Below are 25,843 nucleotides of genomic sequence, written 5' to 3'. Positions count from 1 at the left end.
CATAGAGACTTTGTCATTTTCTAATGGAAAATCTGTGATCTATGACACACCCCTCACTAATTCAAGCATATAATGAAACAGTAACACTATTAGTACTGACTGTATGTGTGGCAATGAGAAAGAGAAAAACAAGAGTGCTCATAGAAATGTATTCTGTTAAAATAACATTGACAAGATATACATAATAAAATTGTTTGTGTATTTATTTTCCCAACCCATCGCTAGTATTTATTATATACTCTAAACTGGCATTGAAATCCTCAGATACATGTAAGAGAAATTAAATATATTTTTAGGGTTACTTACATGAGTTCATGATGACATATTTTTCAATGTATGATTCACTACACGTTATACAAACATGAAGGTATTCAGTAGCAAACATGTTCATTTTATTCCACAAAATAAATAGATAGATAAATAATTTCTCATATAAACATACTGAGTATTGACATTCTGGCAGAAAGTGCTATTGCATTTGGTTCTTAAGAGATGTATGCATATTTTCCTAATATCAATAACATTAAAACACTAATTCCCTTCAGCCACAATCAATTACATGAATTTCAAATGATCCCATCTCAAAAACAAACATTATAAATCGGTATTTCACAGGCTTTTCATGTTATATATGTTTTTTAATATTTATGTATGGCTATGCATAGTCCAGAATTACCTTCGGCTATTAAGATATTTATTAGATCTTTATGGGTAATTCTACATCATATTTTCAAGAGAAGTCAAAGGATAGAGAATCATGGGGAAGCAGTATATTAATAGATAAGAAATCCAAGGATATGTTCAATATGATGGTATTTTAAAAATAAGGATAATACAGTTATACTTATACTTACGCACACAGATTTACAAGACTGAATTTGAAGGATTGATAAACCGCAGCAAAAAATACACATTTGTTTACGGACACACTTAAGGGACAGTCACTAATAGACTCGCAGCTCTGCCCTACGTCTTCTTCATCTTACATTTCTCATCTTGCAGTCAAGTGTTCTGAAATACTGTGCGTGGTGAATGGAACTGTTTGAATGAGGGAAAAAAACAATGTTTAATTATAGAGTAGTAGACATATACTGAGCATAATGTATATTCTCTTAAAGAAAAATTGTTAGAGGTATTGGTGGACAAAGTACTCTTCCTAGTAAAATTTGGGTATACAAAAATAACCTTAAAAAGGAAAACAAGTATTGTCAGCACAATGTATTTAAAGTATAGAGAGTAAAATAATATGTAGAACGTAGCCTTCCAGAATTGTTTACATTATTATACAAATATTGAATGATGAGATCGGGGAAAAGGTAGAAAATACGATAGTTAATATACTTTGTTTATTTCCCACACCGATGTACATACCTGTGTTAATTTATTATATACAAAGTTAAGAGTGAGAACTCTGCAGTGCAGATTTGATGCACACATGAGTGAGTGTACTGTATATTCAGAAATGTAAAGTGTCTTACCATATTGTTTGGAGGTCTCGAGTCTTTCTTTAATGTCTCAGCTGTTGGCATTCCAAGTATTTCCAAATGAACCTTTTGACATTTCATCTGTTATATTGATGATGGGTATTCCTCTGTGAAAAGGGAAGACAATTTACTCAATCACCTTTATCCAAACATTTAAATATATTGCTGTTCATAAATGGCAAATTATTTTATAACTTGCTGTTACCCTTCAAATGGTACTTGCGCTACGCCCTCATCTTCTTCCAGTATACTCTGCTCTTCCTCCTCCTGAAGGTTTAGAAGAAGAAAAATACACACTTTAAATGCATGTCAATATTAATCAAAGGAAATTTACGTTGACCCATGCATGTCGTCAACAGCACCTCTGCAGCATCCTCCAGCTTCTTCTTCTTGCTCTCTGGCATGAGGTCATCCAGCCAGCTCATCTCTCTCTTGGTAAACAAGAAGTCCATTAGCTTCCTGATAAACACCAGAGCCAACACCTGCAGAAATGACACAGATTGAGCCGATTTAATTCACCGCAGTAACGTCCCTGTACTCTGAGCCCTGTTTGCACTTAGTTTAGGTGTGTGTGTGCTGAGTTTAGGTGTGTGTGTCAGTGTCCTGCAGATGGTATTAAAGGACTGTTTACTAACCATCATGGGAAAGACAATGGCGTATTTGGAGGTCTTGATGACCCAGAGCATAATTAGACAGCTGAGCTGGATGATGGTGAAGAGGTGCACCTTCCTCAGCGGCACGTGTCGTAGGTAGATCAAGTCTGGCTGGTGCTTAGCTGGCATACCGAACAGTCTCAGGCGGTCAAATAACTGGAGAGAATAAATTAAATACACAACAATTAAACCGGCAATAACATTTTTGGCCACTGTTTTTGCATTGTTGGTATTAAAAAATTGCTGCTGCAGACGGAACCACACAATGCTGCATGGTTTACACACAATGGTGAGGCAAATTAAGTTGTTTCACTACTATGGGATCATCAAATAAAGATCTGATTTGGTGCAACTCACAAATTACAGGACAGTTCAGCTGTGCAAGAGATAACATTTTCTCTACTTAAAGGTTTAATTTACAGTAACACTTTGGACATTACCGTCAGATAGCAGGGCTGGACCCGACTCAGTCAGTCAAATCAGATTCTGCTGTTCAATACGAACTATTGAACTATTCGCTCCTTAGCATAGTTACTTGCAGAGAACACTTTCAGGTGAAGACTCAGACACAGTTGAAGGCAGGTCTGGTTTAACATAGTTTCAGCCAACCTCACTGACTGTCATTGAGAGCTTCTAACACATTAACTGATAAACTGATAATAACAATTCTAGTATCAGTATCAGATAAAACACAAAAACTTTGATTTTTAGCTTCTCTAGCAAAGCATTTAAATATTTGTTCATGTCACATTTTCATGAATAAGCTAATGGGTAACTGCACAGTATCTTAATTATTCAAAAAGGGTGCCTTAACTTTCAGTTCCCGGCAAACAAAAGCTGATGGCTGGTTTATTTATTTAATTTACCCAAACAATTTTGTATTTTTTCAACATTGCACCCTGTTTTGTCCCACTTCTCAAGAATCACTGATAAATATAATTTTTCAAAACCAATCAGCAAGTACTTTAAAGTGAAGAAAGTGAGAAGTAAACAGGGCAATTAAATGACAGTCAGGTGTTCTTTAGATACTGGGAACACACTAGAGGCCAATTAACACTTTCTATCTGGGCAGCCAGACGATATGGAGGCGATCCCCTATCATGGCTTAGTAAGAATGAACAGTAGACACAGATAAATCCGGCGTGTGCAAATTAGAAAACTTAACCACACAGACAAACTGTCTGTCTAATATCAGCTATGCAGATAAAAGGTTTCATGTTTACAACTGAAATTCTTCACGGGTCCTAAACTGTGAAATAATCACATTTGAAGTGCATGTCACTGATGTTGAATGTCTGCGTTGATGCCATACGAGTCCTCGTGTAGGGACACAATGTGAGCGGTAAAAGATTCATTAAATACAGTGAAGAATCAAATGATTTTACCTGAATGCCTCTGAGAGAAGATGCTCCCATGTAAAGGAATACTCCATACAACACAGGCATGGGAATAAACTGGGGGTGAAAAATAAAGTCAGCCAACATACTGCAACATATAAGGAAGGAATGAACAAATAACAAAAAAAAGACAACGTGTGTGTGTGTGTGTGTGTGTGTGTGTGTGTGTGTGTGTGTGTGTGTGTGTCTGTCTGTCTGTCTGTCTGTCTGTCTGTCTGTCTGTCTGTCTGTCTGTCTGTCTGTCTGTCTGTCTGTCTGTCTGTCTGTCTGTCTGTCCGTCCGTGCGGGCAAGCGTGCGTGCATGTGTGTGTGACCTTCAGCACAGACGTCATGAAGACAGAGCAGCCCATGAGGGTGAAGATCATGAGGCCGGTAAAGCGTTGTTCTCTGATGCCGAGGAACTTGGGCTGCTCCCCGGGGGCCGAGCACTCTGACTCCAGCTTCAGACTGTTGACGTGGCTGATGGAGAGGACGGTGGCTGCTACGAACCAGGGCAGGCCCATTAGAGAACACACCCCCAGCATCACCCCCACCATGAACAGATCCAGGTGATAGCCACAGCCTTTCTGAAAGGGGGAAAGTAAATAATGTTTATTTCCTGCAATACGATGAATTACTTCATAATATGAATGTGGATAAATATGTTTTCTTATTTAAAGGTGCAACGAGGAACTTTTAAATATTTCTGTAGGAAAATATAGTCAAATGTTTCCTCTGATGATCATAAATTCATACATGTAACAGTAAACGAGACCCTCAGTGCAAAGAATGCTATTTTTATGTAGATTTCTTAATGCCTTTGTCATTGGTACGCTCACCCAAGAACGACAGCTGGCGTAAAAACACTACCTCTTTTGACCAAAGGGTGTGCAAGAATTAACCCAAACTGAATGTTCCTCGGAGCACCTTTAATTGTAAAGATTTAGTACATTTATGTATGTATGTACTGTATGTTTGTTTGTAAATGTGTGTTATGTTAGGTTTATATGTGAATAATTAAGTAAAGTATTAATAATTTTCAGAATATGAGGCGCTAAACAAGTCATCTCATCAATGCATTCCTCAACCAGAAGTATAAGGCAGGGCAGGAAAAGTACCTTGAGTTTGTGTTCCTTCCTGTTGATGATGACAGCTGTGATCTGCTGGTCCATGAAGATCAGGATGGTACAAAGCAGAGCTGGGATCAGTGTAATGACTGCAGTCCACCAGGGGTTGGGCCCGAGTGGGTGGATAAACCAACCTCGGTCGTCTCTGGTTGGCTGATGAAAGAAAAGATGGCTGCTTGTTAGGTTAATTAGGCGCTTGTTGAGAATGGATAATGTTACTTAGCAATATGTTGATCAATTTTGGTAAACAATTTCTATTGTGGCGTAGCTTACCTTAAACACACTGGGAACCTTTAGTTTGGGCGAGGGGATCCCTAAGGCATAGTCGACTAAGACCATGATAAGGATGGCGAAGAAAACGGCAAAGTCACTGATAATGGACCTCACCTGATGGAAAAATTATTAAATTGATTTTAAATTCACCTGACCCATTCAGTTTGATAATACACTATGTAAACGCAGACAAAAGAGGTTACAGGAGACACATTCCCTTGTTTCTATAGGCAGTAAGACCCACATTTGACCACTAGAGTGCACCCCTGCACAATGCTACATAACCAAAGCCACGTTTAGCAGCTTCCCAGTTTAGTCCTCATGCTTTGATATTAATGCACTCTAATGTGATGGTAATGTGTGAGGAACAATACCTTTGTGGGGAAAAATTTGCTGAACTTGAACTCTTTGAGGAAGGCGGACATCAAGACGGTGGAAAAGAAGAGAATGACACACCAGAAGAGGACATCAGGGACATAGGGTCCTTTAGGGCCGCAGGCGCTGCCCACAAACTCCCCGCGCTTTTCAATACAGTCCTGCAACAACAGGTAGGAGTTATCCTAAATTACCATATGATTAGCAGAAAAACCTGTCAACAGAGGGGCTACATGAGTATAGTCAATTTACAAGTTTGACACAGTTTTAAAAGCCCTTGGTGTTAGCACAGACTATTATTAATAATTTTCATTATTTATCAATTTTTTCGTTGTATTATGTAGGCCTACTTATGATGGTTCATGGGAGTATATACACTTGGATTTAGCAGTATGTATGAGAAGATGTATGTATGCATATATGCAGATGAATGTTATGTGTGCATATAATATGTATATATGTGGGTGTACCGTATGTATAGTTAGCATTTTCATGAATATGCATTAAATGGGCAATAGGTCTAAACAATACATTATGAAAATGATTCAAAATGGAAGTCAATACATGATTATTAATTATGGAGTGTGGAGTAGGGGTAGTATTAAAGAAGTATATACTTCAAACAACTCCTTACCAGACATGTTAGATTGATTAAGGATTTTCTTGGTTTATTTATCTATTTAGTTTATTTTTTCACAAAAAAAACGAAATGTTCTTTTTTAATGTTCCCATTATTTATTTATTTCTCAATTGTTGAAATAAAAAACTTAAACCAAACTAAACAAATGAGAGTCCATGTCCGAAAAAATAAAACTTAACCGAATACAAAAGAATATGCTTTTACAGTGATTTGGAATGAGTAATCCAATATAATCCAACCCCCATGCCCTTAATCTCCTGTGTTCAGCTTCCTCCATCAGGGAGAGCATGCCACTTTATGGTGGGCAACCTAAATGTATTCTGTGTCTCTTTGTGTAACTCAATAAAGCCTGCTTTGGTGTGCATATAAAACCTCCATGGCAGATTTATTTTTATAGTGTTTTATTCCACTGTGTACCTTGACCTCCAGTGCTTCCCAGTAGATTTCCGAGGCAGTGACGTTGTTGATCTCCCAATACTTAAGGGTGCCATTGGTGGGGTCAGAGGGCTCCACACAGGAACATCTGTGGAAGCACACGAACATCTGGGTGACCAAATAATCCCCTCATCATCATAGACGTACTTAGTGGTTACATTCTGTGGCTACTTTTTAATGGCATATTGTGTGAAAACCAGTGTCCACATACGAATACATGGTGAGTTTGTCCAGGTTGTTGTTCTTGTTGAAGGGATAGTGGACTCCGAGGTGGATGAGTTTCTCCAAGGCCTCGTAGATGAAGATGATGCAGATGAGTGAGGCGAAGGCTTCCTCTGTGAAACGGGTGATGTAACAGACCAGGGCACTGGCATCTGTGGCCACCAGCAGGAGGCAAAGGAAAGCTGTCCACAGACCAATGCACGCCCTCAGTGACAGATAGGACAAGCCGTACTCCCTATGTGGAGATAAAAAGAGGGAGAAAAAAAATCACTGTAGGGATATATTGGATCATGTATTATATAATAAAATGTAAACGTTATTACCGGTTTGCATTGTGGTGTATCGGAGAAGCCATTATCACAATTAAATATTAAGGATTTTGTCGATACCATCACAATATCTAATGGTCTATAGGCGGCCAGAGGTTTGAGAGAGGGTTTGCTCTAACCATATAAGACAATGTAATCACAAAATCATGTAATGTAAATATGGAATGAACCTGAAGTCACTGGTGGTTTAGTGAGATAATGAGTGATGTGTAAACTGAAAAATGTCACATGAAAAATAAAACATACTTGCAGAATTTGAACAATATCTTTTCAAATACAAGCACTGGCCCCGTGCTACCCAGAATGGTGAGGGGCTGCCCGGCGAACAGGGAATAGGCTATTCCAGTCAGTGAGGCTCCGAAAAGCGACTCAATTGCACTCTGTGGAGCGGGACAAGGACAGATAGATTGATGGATAGTAGTTTTTAATCTTTAATATATATAACATACACTGTAGTCTGGTTGAATGTATTAAAAAAAGGCTAGTGCAGTGTACAGCAGCTGACCTTGGCATAACATTATGAACTGTGTGAGGAAAAGGGCATGGGCCTTACTATGCGTCCTTCTGTTGCCTCGCCCAGTAATCCTCCAAAGGTGATGACGGGGGACATGCAGGCACAGTATAGGAACAGGCAAGAGGCCACACACTGTAAACTCAAAGCATCAGTGTAGTCGGACAGGTAGTGCGGGACCTTGCGTTTGATGTCTAGAAAGAGACCACCAAACCACCTGGAAAAATAAAAATAAAAACAATCATTCCCCTTTTCATTTTCGAAAAACGTAACAAATTCCGCACAAACATAACGTTTTCATTTTTGGATGCCTTAATCTCAAATAATGAGTAAATCGTGCCTTTCATGTTTTCTCTTACCCCGAACCCCCCCACAAATTAAAAATAAATGTTATCCGGCTTGTTGATATGCTTCGAAGACAGAACAGTCTAGCTGCAAATAAAGGAAAGATGTCTCTATGGAAACCATTTCATGACTACAACTACAGACCAAGTTTACCCAGAAATAGCCTATCAGCATCAGAGTGTGCATTTTGAAGAAATGTGATCATTTTCAGTTTCTGGCTTGATTGTAGAAAAGACCTCAGTACATTTGGCAATATAGAAAAAGAGAAGGCTGATGTCTAAATAACCCAAGCTGCAATGTATTACCTCAAATAATACCCATTTCTATTGTAATTTATTCACAAAACACATGCACGACACATGCATTTTACAACAGTTAAGCAATCTATCAGACACATAAGACAATTTCTTTCAAATGATCCAGTTAAATAGGCACACTTCCAAATTCCCATATTATATTTAACTGCACTGCAGGTTCCATCTAAATTCTTCTTTATATATTAAATTATAACAAAATAATAATGCACCGTAGATTTAAGCCATGGAGAATAGACATATTTATTTTAAATTGTATGTCTTAACTTCTGTATGAAGACGTTGCCCCCTTTTACTGGTGATCAGAATGCCCTTAAGACAGAAAAGCTTTTCTTTGTGATGCCCCACCTTCCTGTGCGCTGCAGTTCTGGACCACCATGGCCGTCCCCCTCCTCCTCCTCATCACCCTCTATCAATCCGTTGGGTAAAATGTTACTTTTCTTCCTATTCGCCTGTTGAACAAAATAATCCACAATGGTACATGTCATAGAAACCAAAAGGAGAAGAAAAAGAAGGCAAACCAACTAGTGAACAAAGCTCCTGCTAACCTGTGAAGGAACATTTTTTGGTGGCTCTATCCGTATGGAGGGGTCCCATTCTCCTGGAGGCAGGACTGTCACTTGGTCGAGGAATTCATCAATGCCAGCGATCAGATCGTTGCGGTCTTTAGCTTTATAGGCAACATCATGGAAAACCTGGAAACAGCAAAAAACATGGAAGTTTAGTTTCACTTCGCACTCCTGACTCCTGAGTCCTTGACTCGCCACTCCAATTTCTCTTTTGTAAAATACCCAGTTTAGTGAAATCTATCTACCCATTCCAAAGAGAGTGTCACGAGGTTTGGACTTTATCAAAGCCCACCTTTTCCACAGTGCTGAAGGATGGCAGCTTAAATCCCAGACAAAAAAAATTAGGACATGAGGGGCTGACTAATCACCAAAAGCTTGTCATAAAAGCTCTACACTGTGTTTCATGCTGAAAAATGTTCCATGACTTTTTTTGCAGTGTTCTGCTGGCCAATGAATGCATGCAAAGTGCATGCAGTCAAATCTGAGTACGACATCTGGTTGACATTCGAACCAGTCCACCCATTTAAAAAAAGTAAGGAATAAATGAACCCCTACAGGATGCTTACATAGTAACAATGTAGTCAATTCTTACCTCATCTGTCATAAGTGTTGCAATGGACCTTCCAATCTCATGATACTGAGGCCCTCTACCCAAGGGTCCTAAAAGAATAAATAGAAACCTAAAGGCAAAAACAGATGTTTTTAATAAAGCTTCGAATCAAATCTGTATCAAGACTAAATGCATATTTACTAAATAAAATACAGGGTTCAGCTAGATAAATAAGACATATGTATTCATAGAAGTTGAGCTGGTTTAGTTGAATCAGCAAGCAGTGACCTTGTGGCGATGGGGACTTCAGTAATCCCATTGAGTAGGACCGCTGGTGAAAGGCGGACAAACGCTACCACTGGCTTGTTGAGAAATTCCAGCTCTCCCACTAAAACATTACATGCCTCGGCCCCTGCTGGGATCTTCTTCATGAAATGAAGATCTATCTGAAAGAGGGGCAGAGAGGCACAAAGTAAAAGGTTGTTCAAGTAGCTTATCGTCTAAGCTGCTTTGACTGAGAGCATGCTTTGAAAAGTTGAAAAAAATTGTTCGTGTTCAAAGGGCATTCTATAAATATGGTATTTTGTTGATCGTTTGCCCTCAAATTTAGTCTCAAATGAAATCCTTTGAGTGGAATATCAGTTACCCAGCTCTCCGAAGCCTGTGTGTGTCATACGTCGTAACATCCAGCTGAGTCGCAGATGTGTTAAAAAATCAAATATTACAAAAGATTATTGAAATGGAGATTAGTCAAAGTAGATATTAGTTTGACGTGTTTATATGTGTCATAGTTCAATCTTTTATTTCTCACAAGTATGCTTCCAAATGCGTATAAAAGCTGAATCCCAGACCTTGAAACAAAACCTCTAACAGAAGCGTTAACTTATCTGCTTTCCACTCTTCGAAGTAGTGGAACTGAATTGTACGAGAACATTTGGAAGATAAAGGTGTTGATTTTCCAGTGATAATTATGTGGAGTTCACAAGTGTTGTCCGTTCCTTCATAGAGTACACATGGCTGTAGGCCGACTGTTCAGAAACATACAAATGAATAGTTTGATATATTTATGGGTCATAAAAATAGTATACAGCTTTTTTATTAATCTCAAGGTAAATAGTACTAATCATGTTACTATGGGCAGTCAGCAAATAATAATATGCAGCCATGTTCATTAATGGCGTAATACATTGTGTTCATTAAGAAAGAGGCTACTGTGGATGATTTGGTAGTGCAACACACACACACACACACACAAACACTCCATAAAAGAACACTCTGTGAAGGAAAAACCTATTTCATTCATGTATATGAATGAACAGGACAAAGTACATTCAAACCCAGTTCAAATACTGATCTGGACAAAGGGTTAAACTCATATACGGTACATTATGCTAAATAGTTCAATGACGATGTTATCCTTGTATTTGCTGCACATGTGGTTAATTTTTATAATGCTTACATGGTTTTAATCCTAATCCCTTACTAAATTAATTTTGCATTAAAAATAGCAACGACTCGGGGCGCTCCGGTGGCGTTGTGGATAGAGTGCGTACCATATTGGCTCCGGGCTTTGTTGCAGCAGTCGCGGGTTCAAGTCCGACTCATGGACCTTTACTGCATGTCATCCCCCCTCTCTCTCTTTCTCCCCATTTCAACTCAGTACTGTCAAATAAACCTTGAAAATGCCCCCCAAATTTTTTTTTTTTAAAAATAAGAAATTATAGAAAGAAAAATAGCAGCGACTTATTCCTGTCCATTTTTCCATGAATACAATTAGGTAACAGTCTGCTCATATACCTTAAATATAACGATAATACATTCAGGCTATACTGCTATATTTATGCTACAATTTCCAAACAGCTCCATGCTATAATAGCCACTGTGATAGAAGTACAATACGTCCTTATTGTAAAGTGGGGTACAAATAAATATTGTTAATTATTAGACGTAAAAGACTATCATTCACAATGTACTTGAGTAAGAGAATTAACAACTCATTGGTTTGAAAAGTGAACCTGTGATACTGTATGAATTTAGTTGCATAAAATGTATTATCTTTCCCCTGGAAATAAAAAGTAGTATGACGTAGAAATACTGAACTAAAGCATGCGTTACAGTGCAAATGCACTATACCTACCTTGCTGAAGTCCACAGAACTGTTCTCTCTGCTTGGGTCCCCTTTCCCGTCTGGATTCGCTAACTGAGACTGCGAGGACATCAGCTGGCCTGGATGATCCACACAGGAGAATTCTTTATCAAATCCAAACCATTATTAACATTTCAGAAAAATCAGCAACTAAGGATTTCCCTTAATATACGGAGACTAACCAAGTATACAGAGATTCTGTAGGAAAGGAAAACAAAAGTGAGGATCACACTCAGATGTCAAAGGCCCGTGTGTTTACCACTGCTGTTGTGGGTAACAACAACAAAAAAATATCAGGCACATGCTGACAAGATAACTGACAGGTCCGGCCTAATTCATTTATTCATCAAACAGCAAGCTTAAAAATGAACACCAATTATAGAGGTTAATGAGTTTATAGAGAGGTTGCCTGCGGTTCTTGCTTAAAAAGACATCGAAAACCAGTGAAATTAAACTGTTCCTAAAGAGCATGATGGGATTTCTAGTAAATAAATAAAAAACTATTTAACGAACAGTTTGGTGTAGCTAATTTTGTCATAGAAAATTGGCAAACCTGATGCTTATTAAATGTAGTTGGCCAATACAGTAGGTAATGCTTCCAACTACAAGGCTGTCCTGGACTAAATTTTGCCCGGAATTAAACCTCATAGACAATGTGCCGTGAAAACCAACAGCAAAATAATTTTGTATATTTATAGAGCATACTATGGAACATTGTTTTTAGACCTGTTTCTTTAACACAATCACTTCAAATCAACAAAAGCAGCCTATTTTGAGTAGCCAGTATCGATGTGAATCACGAAAATACTCGCCTCTACAATATGTTATGTAAGTATAAGCTGGTGAATGGGCAAAGGTGAACTGTACAAACCAGCACCTGTTGACTTCATTTGGGCTGTGGCAGGTGGGTGGGCAGATGGTAGGTGTTGGATAGAATCGGGAATGAAGAACGTACGCAAGTTATGGCCATATGCTTATAAGACACGTACACTCATATCCCAGATTTACAGAGCCTCCAGACTTAATCACTCCTCACCAGATTCATGACAGAATCCTGTAAAACTGTAGTTCCCAATGTTTTTGACTTGAAAAGTGATGTGTTTCATGGATCCCCTTCTCAGAGTAACTTTTAGGTAAGAGTTGATTTTTCCTGTCTGAATGTTTTATTCAATATAGGTTAGTATGCCCTTTAATAATAATAATAATAATAATAATAATAATAATAATAATAATAATAATAATAATAATAATAATAATAATAATAATAATAATAATAATAATAATAATAATAATAATAATAATAATAATAATAAGCCTGTGGAGTAAAATTAACCCAGAAAAAGCTAATTTGAATATAAATTGCATAGTAGAAGTGTGATAACCTCCTCTCCCCATGCAGTTAATCAGCTGAACACAGGACATTATCCCAGTTCTCTGGTTTTCTCACCATTCTTGTCCAGGTGGAGCTCCGATGCCCGTCGACCCATGTCAGCGATAGAGCGTACTATCGGCAGGCGATTGGCCAACTTCTTCTGGTTCTGATGATGGTGCTGCTTCAGCAGTGTGTCACGCACCATCTCCCTGAGTTCATCTCCCAGGGGTGCGTATAACTCCTGGTGGTCCAAGACCATATCTAAAATAGACACAGACAAGCTATTTGGAATGTTATGTTGGAAGGTCCTGTCTGTGACTGTGACACTGAACTTTTAGTGCAATGAATAAGGAGCCTAATATTCCTCCTACATTAGAAACAGTGCATCAAATGGTTGTAAGGAGCACAAATGTTTACCCTCAAAAGCTACAGTTCAGGTTAACAAAGTGTCACCAAGACGATATTTGGTGAGTTGAGAGGTCGTATGTTGACCAAAGCAGCAACGTGTTACAACTGTAGGGGTGGTGGAAAAAATCGATTCAGATAAAAATTGTGATTCCTATCTTTCCTATGCCATTATTATTAGATTATTGCGATTTTCTTTTTTTTAAGTATTTTGCTGCCGCCGGTAATGTTGACTTGCCTTAAAATCACATGCATTATAAGCTTAACATTAAAATAGACTTAAATTAAGATAGTTAAGACATGGACTTTAATTTGCTTTCATGCCATAATTTGCCACAATGCCTCTTAGCACGTAGTGGACTGGAGTAGATCCTGTAATCCTCCTTTCAACTGAATCGAAAAATAACAGGAGTTACCTGCAATCTCTTCAATGGTATTAGCCCTCATGTCGAGGAGCACGGTGCTGTTGATGATGCAGCTTCGCAGCTCAAACAGGCTGTGCAGAGACAGGGTGGCCACGTAGGGTTTACTCCAGCGCTCTCCCCCGTCCTCCACGTCCTCCTCAAACTTCAGCCACCTGTAACAGGAGTTTGAGGTTCCACTCACTGTCATATCTCTCTCTCTTGTTCTGTGTTTTATTTAAAGATTATTTTTTGGGTGTTTTTTCACTTTATTAGACAGATTTTTGGGAGAGCAAGTTGAAATGGGGCAAAGAGGAAGGGACATGCAGCGAACCGACCACGGGTCAGATTTGAACGGGGTCTGCTGCGATAAGGACTGAGCCTCTAGGGGGACGCTCTGGTATTAAAGGTTGAGTCAACACTTGTTGTCAAAAACAGTGAATATCTCCCCACAATCTGCTACCCGTCTGTACTGTTTGTTCACTGAAAATAAATCTGGGGTTAATACAAAGCCTAGGCTATGTACACTGGTATGTAAACAAAGTTACACAAATACATTTCAATTACTTAATGCAACACAAACATGAGCAACCCAGGTTACATCTCTCATTAGTGTAAGAGGGGTCCTGACCGCTCCATTCAATCAGAGCTTTGAGTGCTGACATGTGGGTCACGGCGGTGTGTGTAGATGTTGCGTTAATGACAGTGGCAGTCTAACAGTAGCCTACCTGGCGCTCTCCCTCCACTCAGAATCCTCTCCATCCCTCACACAGATCTCATCCATCTCCGTGAAGAGGTCGTGAGGAATGTGCTCCTCGTCGTCATCTTCCGTGCCCAACAGAAACTGCACTCTCTGGGAGGGAGTGTCTGAGAAGAAACACAAGGGGATTGCACGTGATTGGTTCAAACTGAAAGGTGGAGCCAGCAGTTCTGAAGAATGCTTGTTGTCAAAATCACTTTTTGTCAAAATCAATTCATATCTCTTCACGACCCTGTTACCTGTCCGTACTGTGTGTGCGCAAATACAAATCTGGAGGTTATACACAGCCTAGGCTCTGTAAACAAAGACTATGTAAACAAAGGTGGCCCACTGTTGCTAGCAACATGCCCATTTACAGAGTCTAGGTAGTGTATTAATACATATTCAGCACGCACACAGTTAGGACAGGTACGGATCATGAAAATAATTTACTGATTTTGACAAAAAGGGATTTTGACAATAAGCATACTTCAGAATTGCTAACTGCGCCTTTAAATGGTCACTGAGTAACTTGAGGAGGTGCATAAATGCTTAGTTTCTCTGATGTGATGTAAGCATGTCCATGATGGTGGTCAGCAGTACCATAATTAGGAGACTCTCTCCCCTCTACCAAGGTGGGGGCCCGATCCCTGCTCCTCTTCCTGTGTTTGTTTCCATGGTTACGGTGCCTGCGATGGCTGTGGTGCCTGGTGCTGCCCAAGGGCACATGGACCCCGATGTAGAGAGTCCTGTGGCCTGAGGACACATTGCACAGTGGTTAGAGGAGGATCAACCGCAACATGTCTGTCTGTTAAAGTGTGTTTGTGTGTGTGTGTGTGTGTGTGTGTGTGTGTGTGTGTGTGTGTGTGTGTGTGTGTGTGTGTGTGTGTGTGTGTGTGTACTTGCGTATGTGTGTGTGCGTGTACTCTCAGAAGCTTTACAGATAATCAGAATGATTTTACAGTGTTTAGCACTACTTCTTTGTTACTCTGTTAAGCTTTATATTATCTATCATGGGTTTCTGCTGCATGCAGAGTGTTTTAAGTGTGATGAAGTGCATCAACTGGATCAATACGTAATAATAGAATGCTTACTGCTGCTATATAGCATACCATAATGCCATACATAATACCATACATGAATCCACCTGTTATGGCTTTACAATGAAGCATTATCAGAATGAGCTTTGCCGGATGAAAATAAGGATATTCAATAGTTGTGTTTAACAAGAAAACAACATAGAAACTGTTGTGGGAAAAGGAGATTCTTGGGGATAGCAAGGCTTTTGCTAAAAAGAAAATCAACAGAAGTAGTACCAAGCCTTCATGAAAGAGTTCTCAATAGTCGTCATTGTTTCCCTGGTTCTGTATACAATGAAACAGGACATATCATAATCTTTATCAGGTCCATGCAAACAAATGTTTGACTATTATGTAGTGTGTGGGCTTCACACTCAAACATGATGTGTAAGATGTAATGTTGCAGTTACCTAATAATGGAGGATTTATCATTGTATATGCTCTAAATTACTGTGTATATACTCATGTCCCACGACCGTGGGAATTTGCCCAGGTGTTAATTCACATACCCCAATTCTTTTACTTTTCGAATGCCCTGCGCAACTTAGCGTGAGTTGATTTTTGTGTTTGTGCAGGTGTGAGACAGAGCGCAAGTGAGAGAGAGCAGGTCTGTGTTTGCACTTGTAAGTCAGCCCACTCAGTTCACTGCAGTGTGACATGAGGATTCAAGCAGCCTGCACAATACACACAGTGCTCTCTGGAATGACTGCACCAATAACACAAATAAATAATTGAGCTCACTCTGTATTTGGTATTTTAACTTTAAAAACAAAAAATGCCATAACCATGTCGTTCAGAATATTGTCAGCACTATATTAGCGGATGAATCAACCTTTTTTTTTAAATGCATCAGGTTAATAAAGCTGCATTCTTTGAAAAAATGCCATTAACACTAACAGTACAACCATTTATACAACTGCTTACATGTCTGGAAAAAGTGTGCTTTGCAGTATCTAAATAGTTCATTCACTACAAAGATGATGGACCGTATTTAATTAAAATATAAAGAATGAGCTGGAAGGAAACTGTGCCTTTAGTCGACCAAGGTTTCTCAACTGTAGTGTTTGTTTTGATTGTCCTAGTTTTTCAGCGATTATGACATGACTGATGCAAACACAGCTCACCCACAGTTTCTACCTCCCACGCTGCTTTTTTCTTTTTACTTAAAAAGACAAAAAAGAAGAAGCTATTGAGAGAAAGAGCAGCAGTTTTAACGACGGAGTAGGCGGACTCAGCTGCAGCATCCAGTTATTTGTTTGTACTCCAGATGCATTCAGGGTCTGTCGGGATACCTTCAAGATCCTCCTGCTCAAAGTTGGTGCCCTGTTGGGATCGTGCTCCCCCTCTGTCCACCACGGCCTCGTCATCATTCCTCTGTTGGAAACACGAGTTGCAAACACATATTTCTGCATCATTATAACGTTATGCAAATTACAAGAGCACAGAGTCGACAAAAAAGCTGAAAATAACTAATGTATCCTGAACATAGCATGATATAAAATGTTTGCTCACTCTGTGCTGCCTCACAGTCAAAGGGCATTATGAGCACACACATTATCTAACCGAATAGAGTGATTTCCACGGATACTAATTGCATTGCAGTCTCATCTTGAAGAGAAAAGAGTATCAGCACAAAGCTTTTCGTCATGGGAATAATATATTACCACTACCACCCACAACTAAAGTTGTACTCCTGCAATGACCTGTACTACTGTGTTATTGGTAAAAGGGTGAACTACTAGGCTACTTGAAATGTTCTTATTTTTTATTTTAGTTTTTTCTTCATCACCCATCCACACTGATCCAGTCACAACTAAACATGACACTTGTTCTTGAGGGGAGAGAGAAACACATTATCAGGCTTTATTCCAAATAAATGACAGTTTTATGACTATCAGTTTTGATATCACGTTACTGATTGTCAATGCAACAAGCGTGCAGGTTATACCACAGGTCAATGTGGAGGTTATGCAAACTGGCTATGTCTAATGTTTTTTATAAAGGTCACAAAGAAATTAAAATACGAACGTGGTAGCAAGCATGCATTTGGAAGAGAACATAATCCTAAGGGCAGAGCTTTTGTCAGATTACTAGAGAGACTAATGAATGACAGCTACATAACCACCATGCTCATAGTGTAGTGGACTCCCAATCCACCTGTGACAACAGTAAGCAGTTTACCACAACCAGTTACACTCTCTGACGGCTCAACAAGAGACCTGCAGCAGGGCATGAAGGCATAGCAGCCGACGGCTTGGACGAAATGGATCTATTTGACTAGAGTCAGAGAACGCTTTGGTGTGAATGTCGGTCCTGCTTATGTAATAAACAAGAAGGAAGATGAAAGAGAGTAGGTGGTGGTGAGAGGAAATCTGTAAAAACCAGCAGAAATCATTTGTTTTTGTTTTACAGTGCACGCATGGATGAAAACATTTACATTTAAAATTACATTGACGAACACTGTTCAAAAAACAACCACATTCCGGCGCTAACATTGAAGCTACTGAAGGCACCAGGCAGCACACAGCAACAAAAAAAATACATACTTTTTGTTTTAATCTAGGTAACTTGAACATAGGAGAACTGTTTCTTAAACCCTGGGTGGCTGAACTCTTTAACACGCTAATCATACAGCAGACATGGTGCAGCTGCAGCATTGCAGTCATTTGATAAATAAATCCATTATTCATTCTCCTTTTAGCTCTGATTTGGTCTTTAGCCCACTTGAATCAAAGAGTTGACCATAGGTAGCCATATCTCAAAAAGATAATTGACCACTGGTGTTTCTGTCCCCTGAATGTTGCAAATATTGTATCGCGTTCCCATTTCGCCACTGTATCTGTATCAATAGTTGCCTCTTGGATAACTGCAACAGTGCAACACTTTCTTTACCAGCTAATAATTGCTAGTTTTGCCTGTCAACTGCAACAGTTTTGTGACGAGCGGGTCCAAGGGGGTCACGTTCAGTCTATGGTCGCGTGCAATTGGTTCCTCATAGAGAAAAAATAGTATCTCCATTTGACTCCTTCCCTGAAAAACATGGTAGGTTTCACCAGTTATTCTTCCCTCGTAAGTATTTTTTCTTGTAAAACCCAAATACAGTTTAGAACACTTATGATAAACACGGATAAAACAACAATGTCACCTTTCCTTCTCTTATCCACGTTTTTTTTGAGTTGCTGCTTTTTCACCTCGTTGTGGCGCACGTAGCCTTCACGGACTCATTGCTGGTAGTTAGTAGGCTATTGAAAAGTCAATAGTAGCCTAATGACTGTTTTTTTTTCAGACGGACAGAAGGGGCAACAAAAGACCATAACGTAGTAGGCTATTCGAAAGCGAACTTTGACAAGCGACATAAAGGTGGGATTTATGTTTGTTCTCTCCAAAGTATTTAAAAAAAAACAGTAGGCCTGGTTTTAAAGGAGAAAACACTTAACGAATGTTGAATGTTGGTTAAATGCCTCAGCTGTCCCTTCCATTTAAAAACATACACAAACACAGCACAGAAAATATGTGCTGTTCTTATATCTCTAAAATTAGCCTAGTGGATGAAAGGCCATAATATTATTTCAAGAAGAATTAGATGATAAAACTGATGCCTCTGTCATATTTGTCCATTCAGCTACTGATAGATAGTTAGCTTAGCTTAGTTTAGCATAAAGCATTACATCTGCCAACTTATAAAAGGCTGTAGGCTATCATGTTGGGGTTTATCAGTAAAAAAAAGAGTGCAAAAACAAAAAACTGGCAATGTAAGGGGGGGTTGAGTTTTAACTATTATAGTATGTTTAACCTCTATGATTTCCTAGTCCATAGTAAATCATTACACTTGGCTAATAATTCAATTAGCCTACCTATGTTTTCATACAAGAAAGGAATCTGTGTATATTGGTGGGGCGCAATGGGCTTCACCAAGGTGTTGTATAGGATTTATCCTCAATCGACCAATATAATGTCCAATTGTCATGAAAATCCTGTTGTCTCCATTTTTCATAGTGGTCCAAAGTGACTGACCGACTAAGCTGCCATTGCAAATCAACACAGGTAGTCTGGTGTAGAACAGATGCCTCTTATGGTAATGTTACACTTGAAGCACGTAGCTGATAAAAAAATAAAAATAATGAATAAATAAAACCATAAGAATGACTACCATTATTACTGCAAGCATTCATTAAGCACCTGACCTTCTACAATTCTTGCCAAACAATAGGTGAAATGTGTAATTTAAAAATATTACCAATATTAAGATGTAATTACTTATTAGAGTAGGGCAGCATGCTGGTGTTTTCCATTTGGTACTGTCATTTACTGTAAATCCAAGCAGAAAAAGATGAGATTGACATAACAAAAGCAGAAATACAAACTGGGCCCTTACTGCTTGAGAGAGTTCTGCAGGTTCAACTTATAAGAGTAGGTCTTTCTATCCTGAAAGCTTGCTTTTCCCTGAGCTACCTTGAGCACCAGTTGACCATCGAGGCATTATGATAATGAAAGGCACTGCTGTTCACAGCTGTGGTGCCAGATGGGCAGATGTTGATAATCTATCTACAAATACTACAGGGCATGCTTCACCATCCCAGCTCAGATTTAACTGCCAATATTTGTTACAGAATAAAATACCACATTAGCCTGTATTAAATGTGCACATGTGCTCACATACAATGGTTACATTTCTTGACAGTATCACAGTATTTTCTACTGTCTGTAACAAACATTTTAAAAGTCTTAGTTCAATTTTGCAAGGGAATATTGGAATATTCAACCCAGACACGCAGGAGAGGCGTGATGTGGATGAGAGCGTGTGGCAACCTGCAGGAGACAGGGTTGGCTAACACTGATCTATCTGTAGTGAACATGTATAGGCATTACTGCAATCACTAAGACACTTAGTTATATGTTGGTTGCATTAGTGCTGAGCTGCAGGCTGGTGAAAATAACTCTGTAAACATGATCAAAAAAGTGAACTAGTACTACAGCGAATGTCCAGCTACACCACCATCATTTTAAATTGCTAAATTAAATGTTCCCAGGAGCAGAGCAATCTCTTTCAATTCAATTCAAATAACTTCATTTTTCCCGTGAGGGAACTTCATTTGTGGTCAGGCACATACAAACAAGACATACTTCAACAATAAATAGTCAGTATCATGTACGAGAATAAATAAATTCTTAAAAGCTAAAAACCCTGTGGGTAGGGAGAAGGCTTCAATAGGTTGAAGCCTGGAGTAATGGGTTGGGTTTGGCGGGCCTACTGTTTATTCAACAGCCTGATGGATGCTGGAACAAAGGTGGACATGGCTCGTTTGGTTCTTAGGGGCAGGGAACGAAGTCTCCTTCCTGAAGGTAGCAGGTGGTACTGGTTGTTGAGGTTATGGGTGGGGTCCGATATGATCCGTCTACTTTTCCTGATGGCCTGTTTTTCAAATATGGCTGTGAGGGTGGTCTGTGGCTGTCCAATGATCTTCCCACTCAACTTTATGATCCTGTTGAGGGGACCTTTGTTCACCTCACTCAGGGAGCCAAACCAAGCCAGGATGCTGAAGGTGAGTAGAATCTCTTTCTACTATACAATTTTTTATATTCCTTACTGAGCCCTTTTGAAACAAAGGCCAACTTGAAGAAACTGCCATAATGGTTATGTATAAAATCATATGAACAGACTCATACAAGGATTTTATGATGGCATTGCTGTTTTAGAGGGGATGATTGGACAGGGAAATGACAGGCTGTTCTACTAATTCAGACAAGGCATTAAAAAAAAGCCAGATAAATAAACTTTTCGTGACAAAGAAAAAAAAATTCTCAATAAAAGGTATTGTGGTCCAATTTTGCCAGCGAAAGATTACCTTATGGGACTGGCAAACCGCGCAGCTGAAATGATATCACAGGATGTGGCACACATATTTGGATATGATCCCTACAGATGGCTGAGGCAATTTTGGAACCATTAGTGGCAGCAGTATTATTAACTGCAGGCTTTTGTGTGACACAAAATGCATTATAATTCTTGAATGTTTCTGCTATAAACTTTAACATCCTTTTACGGGGACTCATTAGTACTCATTTCTCTTTTTTCAGCTCCGATAAGGTGTTTTGCAGCTCTGCTTTTGGCAGACTTAATACCTCCATCTCCCAACTGCGACATGCATCAGTCACAGTAAGCCACTTTTGCAAAGGATTTTACACTCTTCTCGTACACCTTGTGAGAGAAGAGTCCCAATGAATCTACAAAATGTCAAGATGTCAAGTGCTTCACAAGATGCTGTCTTGTAAAACACAGCTTTCTCTCTGTTGAGCATGCTTACATTAGTCATGATGATGTTATAACAGTCGAGGTTAAAATCAAGTCTTGCCCTACCTGATATTTAAAGAGCCAAGGAGCCTCCGAGTTAGAATACATGAGCTTCTCCTCTGTGTCCTCTGCAGTACAATCAGTTAAGACTGAGTGACACAGTGTTAAAGTGTAAATCCTCTCTGCCCTGCTTCACACCATGTCTGGGGGCGTTGATTCCCTTCTGTGATGTCAGACGAGACAACTGTAATTTGTCATTGAGCATCTATGGACAGAGAGCCACCCAAAATCTCTCTGCGGGATTACAGCTGTGACAGCAACACTGCTGCACGGCATCAACATCTTAAAGGGATAGTTTGGAATTTTGGACATAGGGCCTGATTCCCAAGTTAGCCTAAGTGTTCTTTATCATTGGAGACAGTTTTCAACACATTTCATTCAGTCCTTCTAGTTGCAGAGTTTGCTCGTGCTAGGCTAGCGCACATGATTGGGGTCTAATTAGCCTGCTACTAAAACAGTCTTACCCACTCCACAGTACACCCGAGGCCAATCAATTATAACGCTAGACTATCGATGTAAATGTCTGTGTTGATAGAATAATATTAGAAATAAAACCAACCTCGCATCGCATGAAACATCGCATTTTGAGGGACTACTTTCTCAGCAGCAGCGGAATTTTACTTTGCTCCGGCTAGTTGTGTAACTGTCTGAATCACTACAACAGAAAGTAAACAGAGCAGCGTGGGACAGAAGCGGAAACGAAGGACTAGGCAACACGGTGGTTCAGTGTGCATTTATGAATTGTAAAAATAAACCCTATTTCCGCCAATTTCCAGTGGCTTGTTGCTGTTGGTTTGGACATAAAAACACAGGTGGAAACTGTTCGCAAACAGAGTATTTATAACGATAATTTCAGACCGGATGACTTCGAGAAACCCCCGCAATCAAAAGAGCAATAAATCACTGAAAACGAAAGCGGTGCCATCCGTCTTTTCAGATGCACCAACAGCCACTGATGAACAGGTAATAACTTTTGGTAGGCTACACTAGCTAATAAAGCTGGCCCCTTTCATAATGTTAGCCTACTGACAGATTGATGATAACGTTAGTGGAGATTAGTGTTGGATACAGCAAATTCCTCATAATCGTCTTCAAAAGCAGACGCATCGCTAAGTCCTCCAAACGTGGCCATATCTTGTTAATTGAATAGGCTAATAAAATTCCTTCGTGCACTGTACTCTGCGTCTGTAGCAATGACAGCGGCAGATAAACAAACTATTATAGAGCCTGTAACCTAGGTAAGTCCGCCGCTACCGAAGCCTACTACCAGGAATATAACGCTGCTGCTGAGACACAGCAAGCCCCTCAAAATGCAATATGCAAGGTTGGTTTTATTTCTAACATTATTCTATCAACACAGACATTTACATCGATAGTCTAGCGTTATAATTGATTGGCCTCAGGTGTACTGTGGAGTTGGTGAGACTGTTTTAGTAGCAGGCTAATTAGACCCCAATCATGTGCGCTAGCCTAGCACGAGCAAACTCTGCAACTAGAAGGACTGAATGAAATGTGTTGAAAACTGTCTCCAATGATAAAGAACACTTAGGCTAACTTGGGAATCAGGCCCTATGTCCAAAATTCCAAACTATCCCTTTAACAGAGGCCAAGCTTGATCATACTGTGTCTCCTCTTGTTCTTCTTTGTAAAGTAAAGCTATCGGATAAGCTTGTCACAAGGTAATCAAAACAAGAGAGAAAGAGAGAGTTTCTGCAGCTCCACCCTGCTTAAAGATGGAGACAACCATTCTGGAGAAAACTTTATGTCAAAATCAGTGAATACCTTCTCACGTTCCGATATCTGTCTGTACTGTGTGAAAAAATCCAGTGTAAATACACCTAGGCTATGTTAACTGCTGGTATGCAAAGGAAAGTGGGTGTAAACAAACAGGCCCACCATAGCTAGCAACGTGCTCGTTTACAGAGCCTAGGCTGTGTATTAACCCTGGATTTTCTTTCAGGACACCCAGTACAGACAGATAGTGTATCGTGTGGAGATATTTGCTGATTTGGACAAGAAGTGATTTTGATAACAAACATTTTCCGGAATCACTGACTCCACTTTTAAACTCTTTAGGATTTGATCAAAGAAAAAATAAATTACCCAAAAGCATCAACAATATACATTTTTATTTGTTATTAGTTTTGAAAGAATGTAACTGAGTTACTCACCAAACTCCTACGCACAATTGATGAGCTGAAGGAAGAATGTAGCTGAAAGATATTAAAAAAAATATATTACTTTAGTTTAATATTGAGGTAATTAATGCAGTATTCAGTGTAATCGTTCAAATTCCAACTTTCTGGAACCAGCCACTCAAAGCATTTTCGAAATCAAATGGTTTTTTTTCACCCCAAGATGAACTTGCGTTATTTTTAAATTCTTAAATGTTTGCTGACTTTTCAGGGCAGGTTGTGACCCGACATTTTGAAACCAAAAGCCATGTGGCTCTAAAAGTAGTACCAGAGCAGAGAAACTCTCAGCCAAAATCCTCCTCGTCTTAAACCTCCAGCTAAATGGAAAAATCTGTTTGTGTGTAAACAGCAAATGGATAATGACAACAAATCTCTGAAATGACCAGTGTTTCTGAGTGCTTCCCCTTACAGACTTTATTTTGCTTTTATATCAGCATGATTTACCCCTCCCCCCAAAAAAAGAAAAAAAGCATGTGCATGTGTGAGTAGCATTTGTACAGCCTGTATAATAGTCATGACAGCATCACCACACAGTACATTCACAGTATTTAACACATACCTTAGTCTATATCAAAATGTGTGTACAACTTGCATTGTCATGTCACAAGGTATAGATTTTGTCTGAATTTACTGTAATAGGGCATCTTTCCTTACAGGGATTTTACATAGCCTATATAAAATGATATAGGGCAAAGCAATGAGACTTCACTTAATCACTCCTTCAGCTTACATGTTGGCCATGTGAAAGCCTGGCTTGGTTGTGCCTTTTTCAATACAGATTGACTTTTCATGTCATGCCTCAGTACGATTAAGTCACATGTTGGTTCACTCGACAATGGATTGAATAAAATAATACAAAATAAAGTACATTATAATGCACTATCATATAGCCAACTGACACACTGGCATCCCTCTTGATCAGAGAGAAAAAGTATGTGCAGGTGAGCTGCAGCTGCCCAAACCTCCACAGGTGGCTTCTTCAATCTGCCTCTTGTAGAAATTGCTGCATTTTTAACACCATTTAAATGTTACCAACAGTCTTCTAATATTATACAGCACATTCATTTTGACACTCAGGACAAATCTAAAGCGTCTTGTAAATATGAATCCACACAAGTAGAATCCCCCCGCAAAGATCAGGGCTCTTTACCGTGGGCAGCAGAGGCTCAACCTGAGCACCTTGGTCCGTGGTGTCCATGACGTTCCTCCCTTAAGCAGCTCACCGTGTCGGAGTGATGGAGCAGAAACCTCCGCTGTGTATGTTGTATATATGCTATGGTTGTATCCAGGAGTAACTGAGCGAGCACTCACAGCTGTCTCATGATTACATGTGTGTCGGTCAGCTCAGCAGCTCGGCGGTGATTTGCGCCCCTCGCGCTGCCCCTCGCGTTCATCAAGGTACGCGCATCTGACGCGTCACTCAGGAAGTGTTTAGCTGTTGTTGCAGACGCCGAGGTCGTTTAGACTGTGTTTTTTTGTGGGAGCTGTGTTTTCTGCGTAACATTTTCTGTGAGTTGTGCTATCTGTCACTGCAAGTTATATTACACTATTATTGTGTTTTTGTTTTTTGTTGGACTGTGAATCACTGCGCAAAGGCTTACTCATTCTACAAGAACATGCTACACCTATAGAATAGCTCACTAATCTTTCATTAAAGGTGCACTATGTAACTTTAAATGTGTGAGAGAAGTTAACATTTTCTAAGGTATTTTCTCATAACTTAATAAAGAAACTTTCCTCACAGGAAAATGTGATCCCTTGAAGATTTGTTGTTGTTAGAAAGCTTCCTGAAAAGTTACCGTTTCACTGTTGTTGTTTACAGCAGCACGGCCTACAGTTTGGCATATTTTCGTTTGATTTATGTTGATAGAATTTTTCAATAATAAGAATTACATGTAGAGTAAATGTGCTTTGTAACCTGGCTGCAGGATCTGCAAATGTAAAAGAAAAC

The 25,843-nt window shown here is 39.3% G+C and overlaps 1 protein-coding gene across 1 annotated transcript; it reads right to left on the bottom strand.

The window, feature by feature from the left end:
- Positions 1 to 1,515: 1,515 nt before the first annotated feature.
- slc4a10b (solute carrier family 4 member 10b) lies at positions 1,516 to 25,090 on the bottom strand (the record flags this gene model as incomplete). Its single annotated transcript, XM_080038661.1, has 25 exons — positions 1,516 to 1,591; positions 1,690 to 1,751; positions 1,847 to 1,966; positions 2,120 to 2,293; positions 3,523 to 3,591; positions 3,849 to 4,100; positions 4,632 to 4,793; positions 4,914 to 5,027; positions 5,288 to 5,449; positions 6,346 to 6,451; positions 6,575 to 6,820; positions 7,161 to 7,294; positions 7,468 to 7,642; positions 8,433 to 8,536; positions 8,633 to 8,779; positions 9,246 to 9,333; positions 9,492 to 9,649; positions 11,341 to 11,429; positions 12,797 to 12,982; positions 13,543 to 13,703; positions 14,256 to 14,394; positions 14,870 to 15,022; positions 16,638 to 16,719; positions 23,869 to 23,910; positions 25,043 to 25,090. 25 exons carry the CDS (start codon positions 25,088 to 25,090, stop codon positions 1,516 to 1,518), a joined length of 3,249 nt encoding a protein of 1,082 aa, XP_079894787.1.
- Between the last annotated feature and the right edge of the window lie 753 nt (positions 25,091 to 25,843).

This window comes from Ammodytes marinus (genome assembly GCF_949987685.1).
Source record: "Ammodytes marinus genome assembly, chromosome: 12".
NCBI lineage: Eukaryota > Metazoa > Chordata > Actinopteri > Uranoscopiformes > Ammodytidae > Ammodytes > Ammodytes marinus.
Note: the sequence above shows the minus strand (reverse complement) of the source record. Positions and strands in the feature narration are given on the sequence as shown.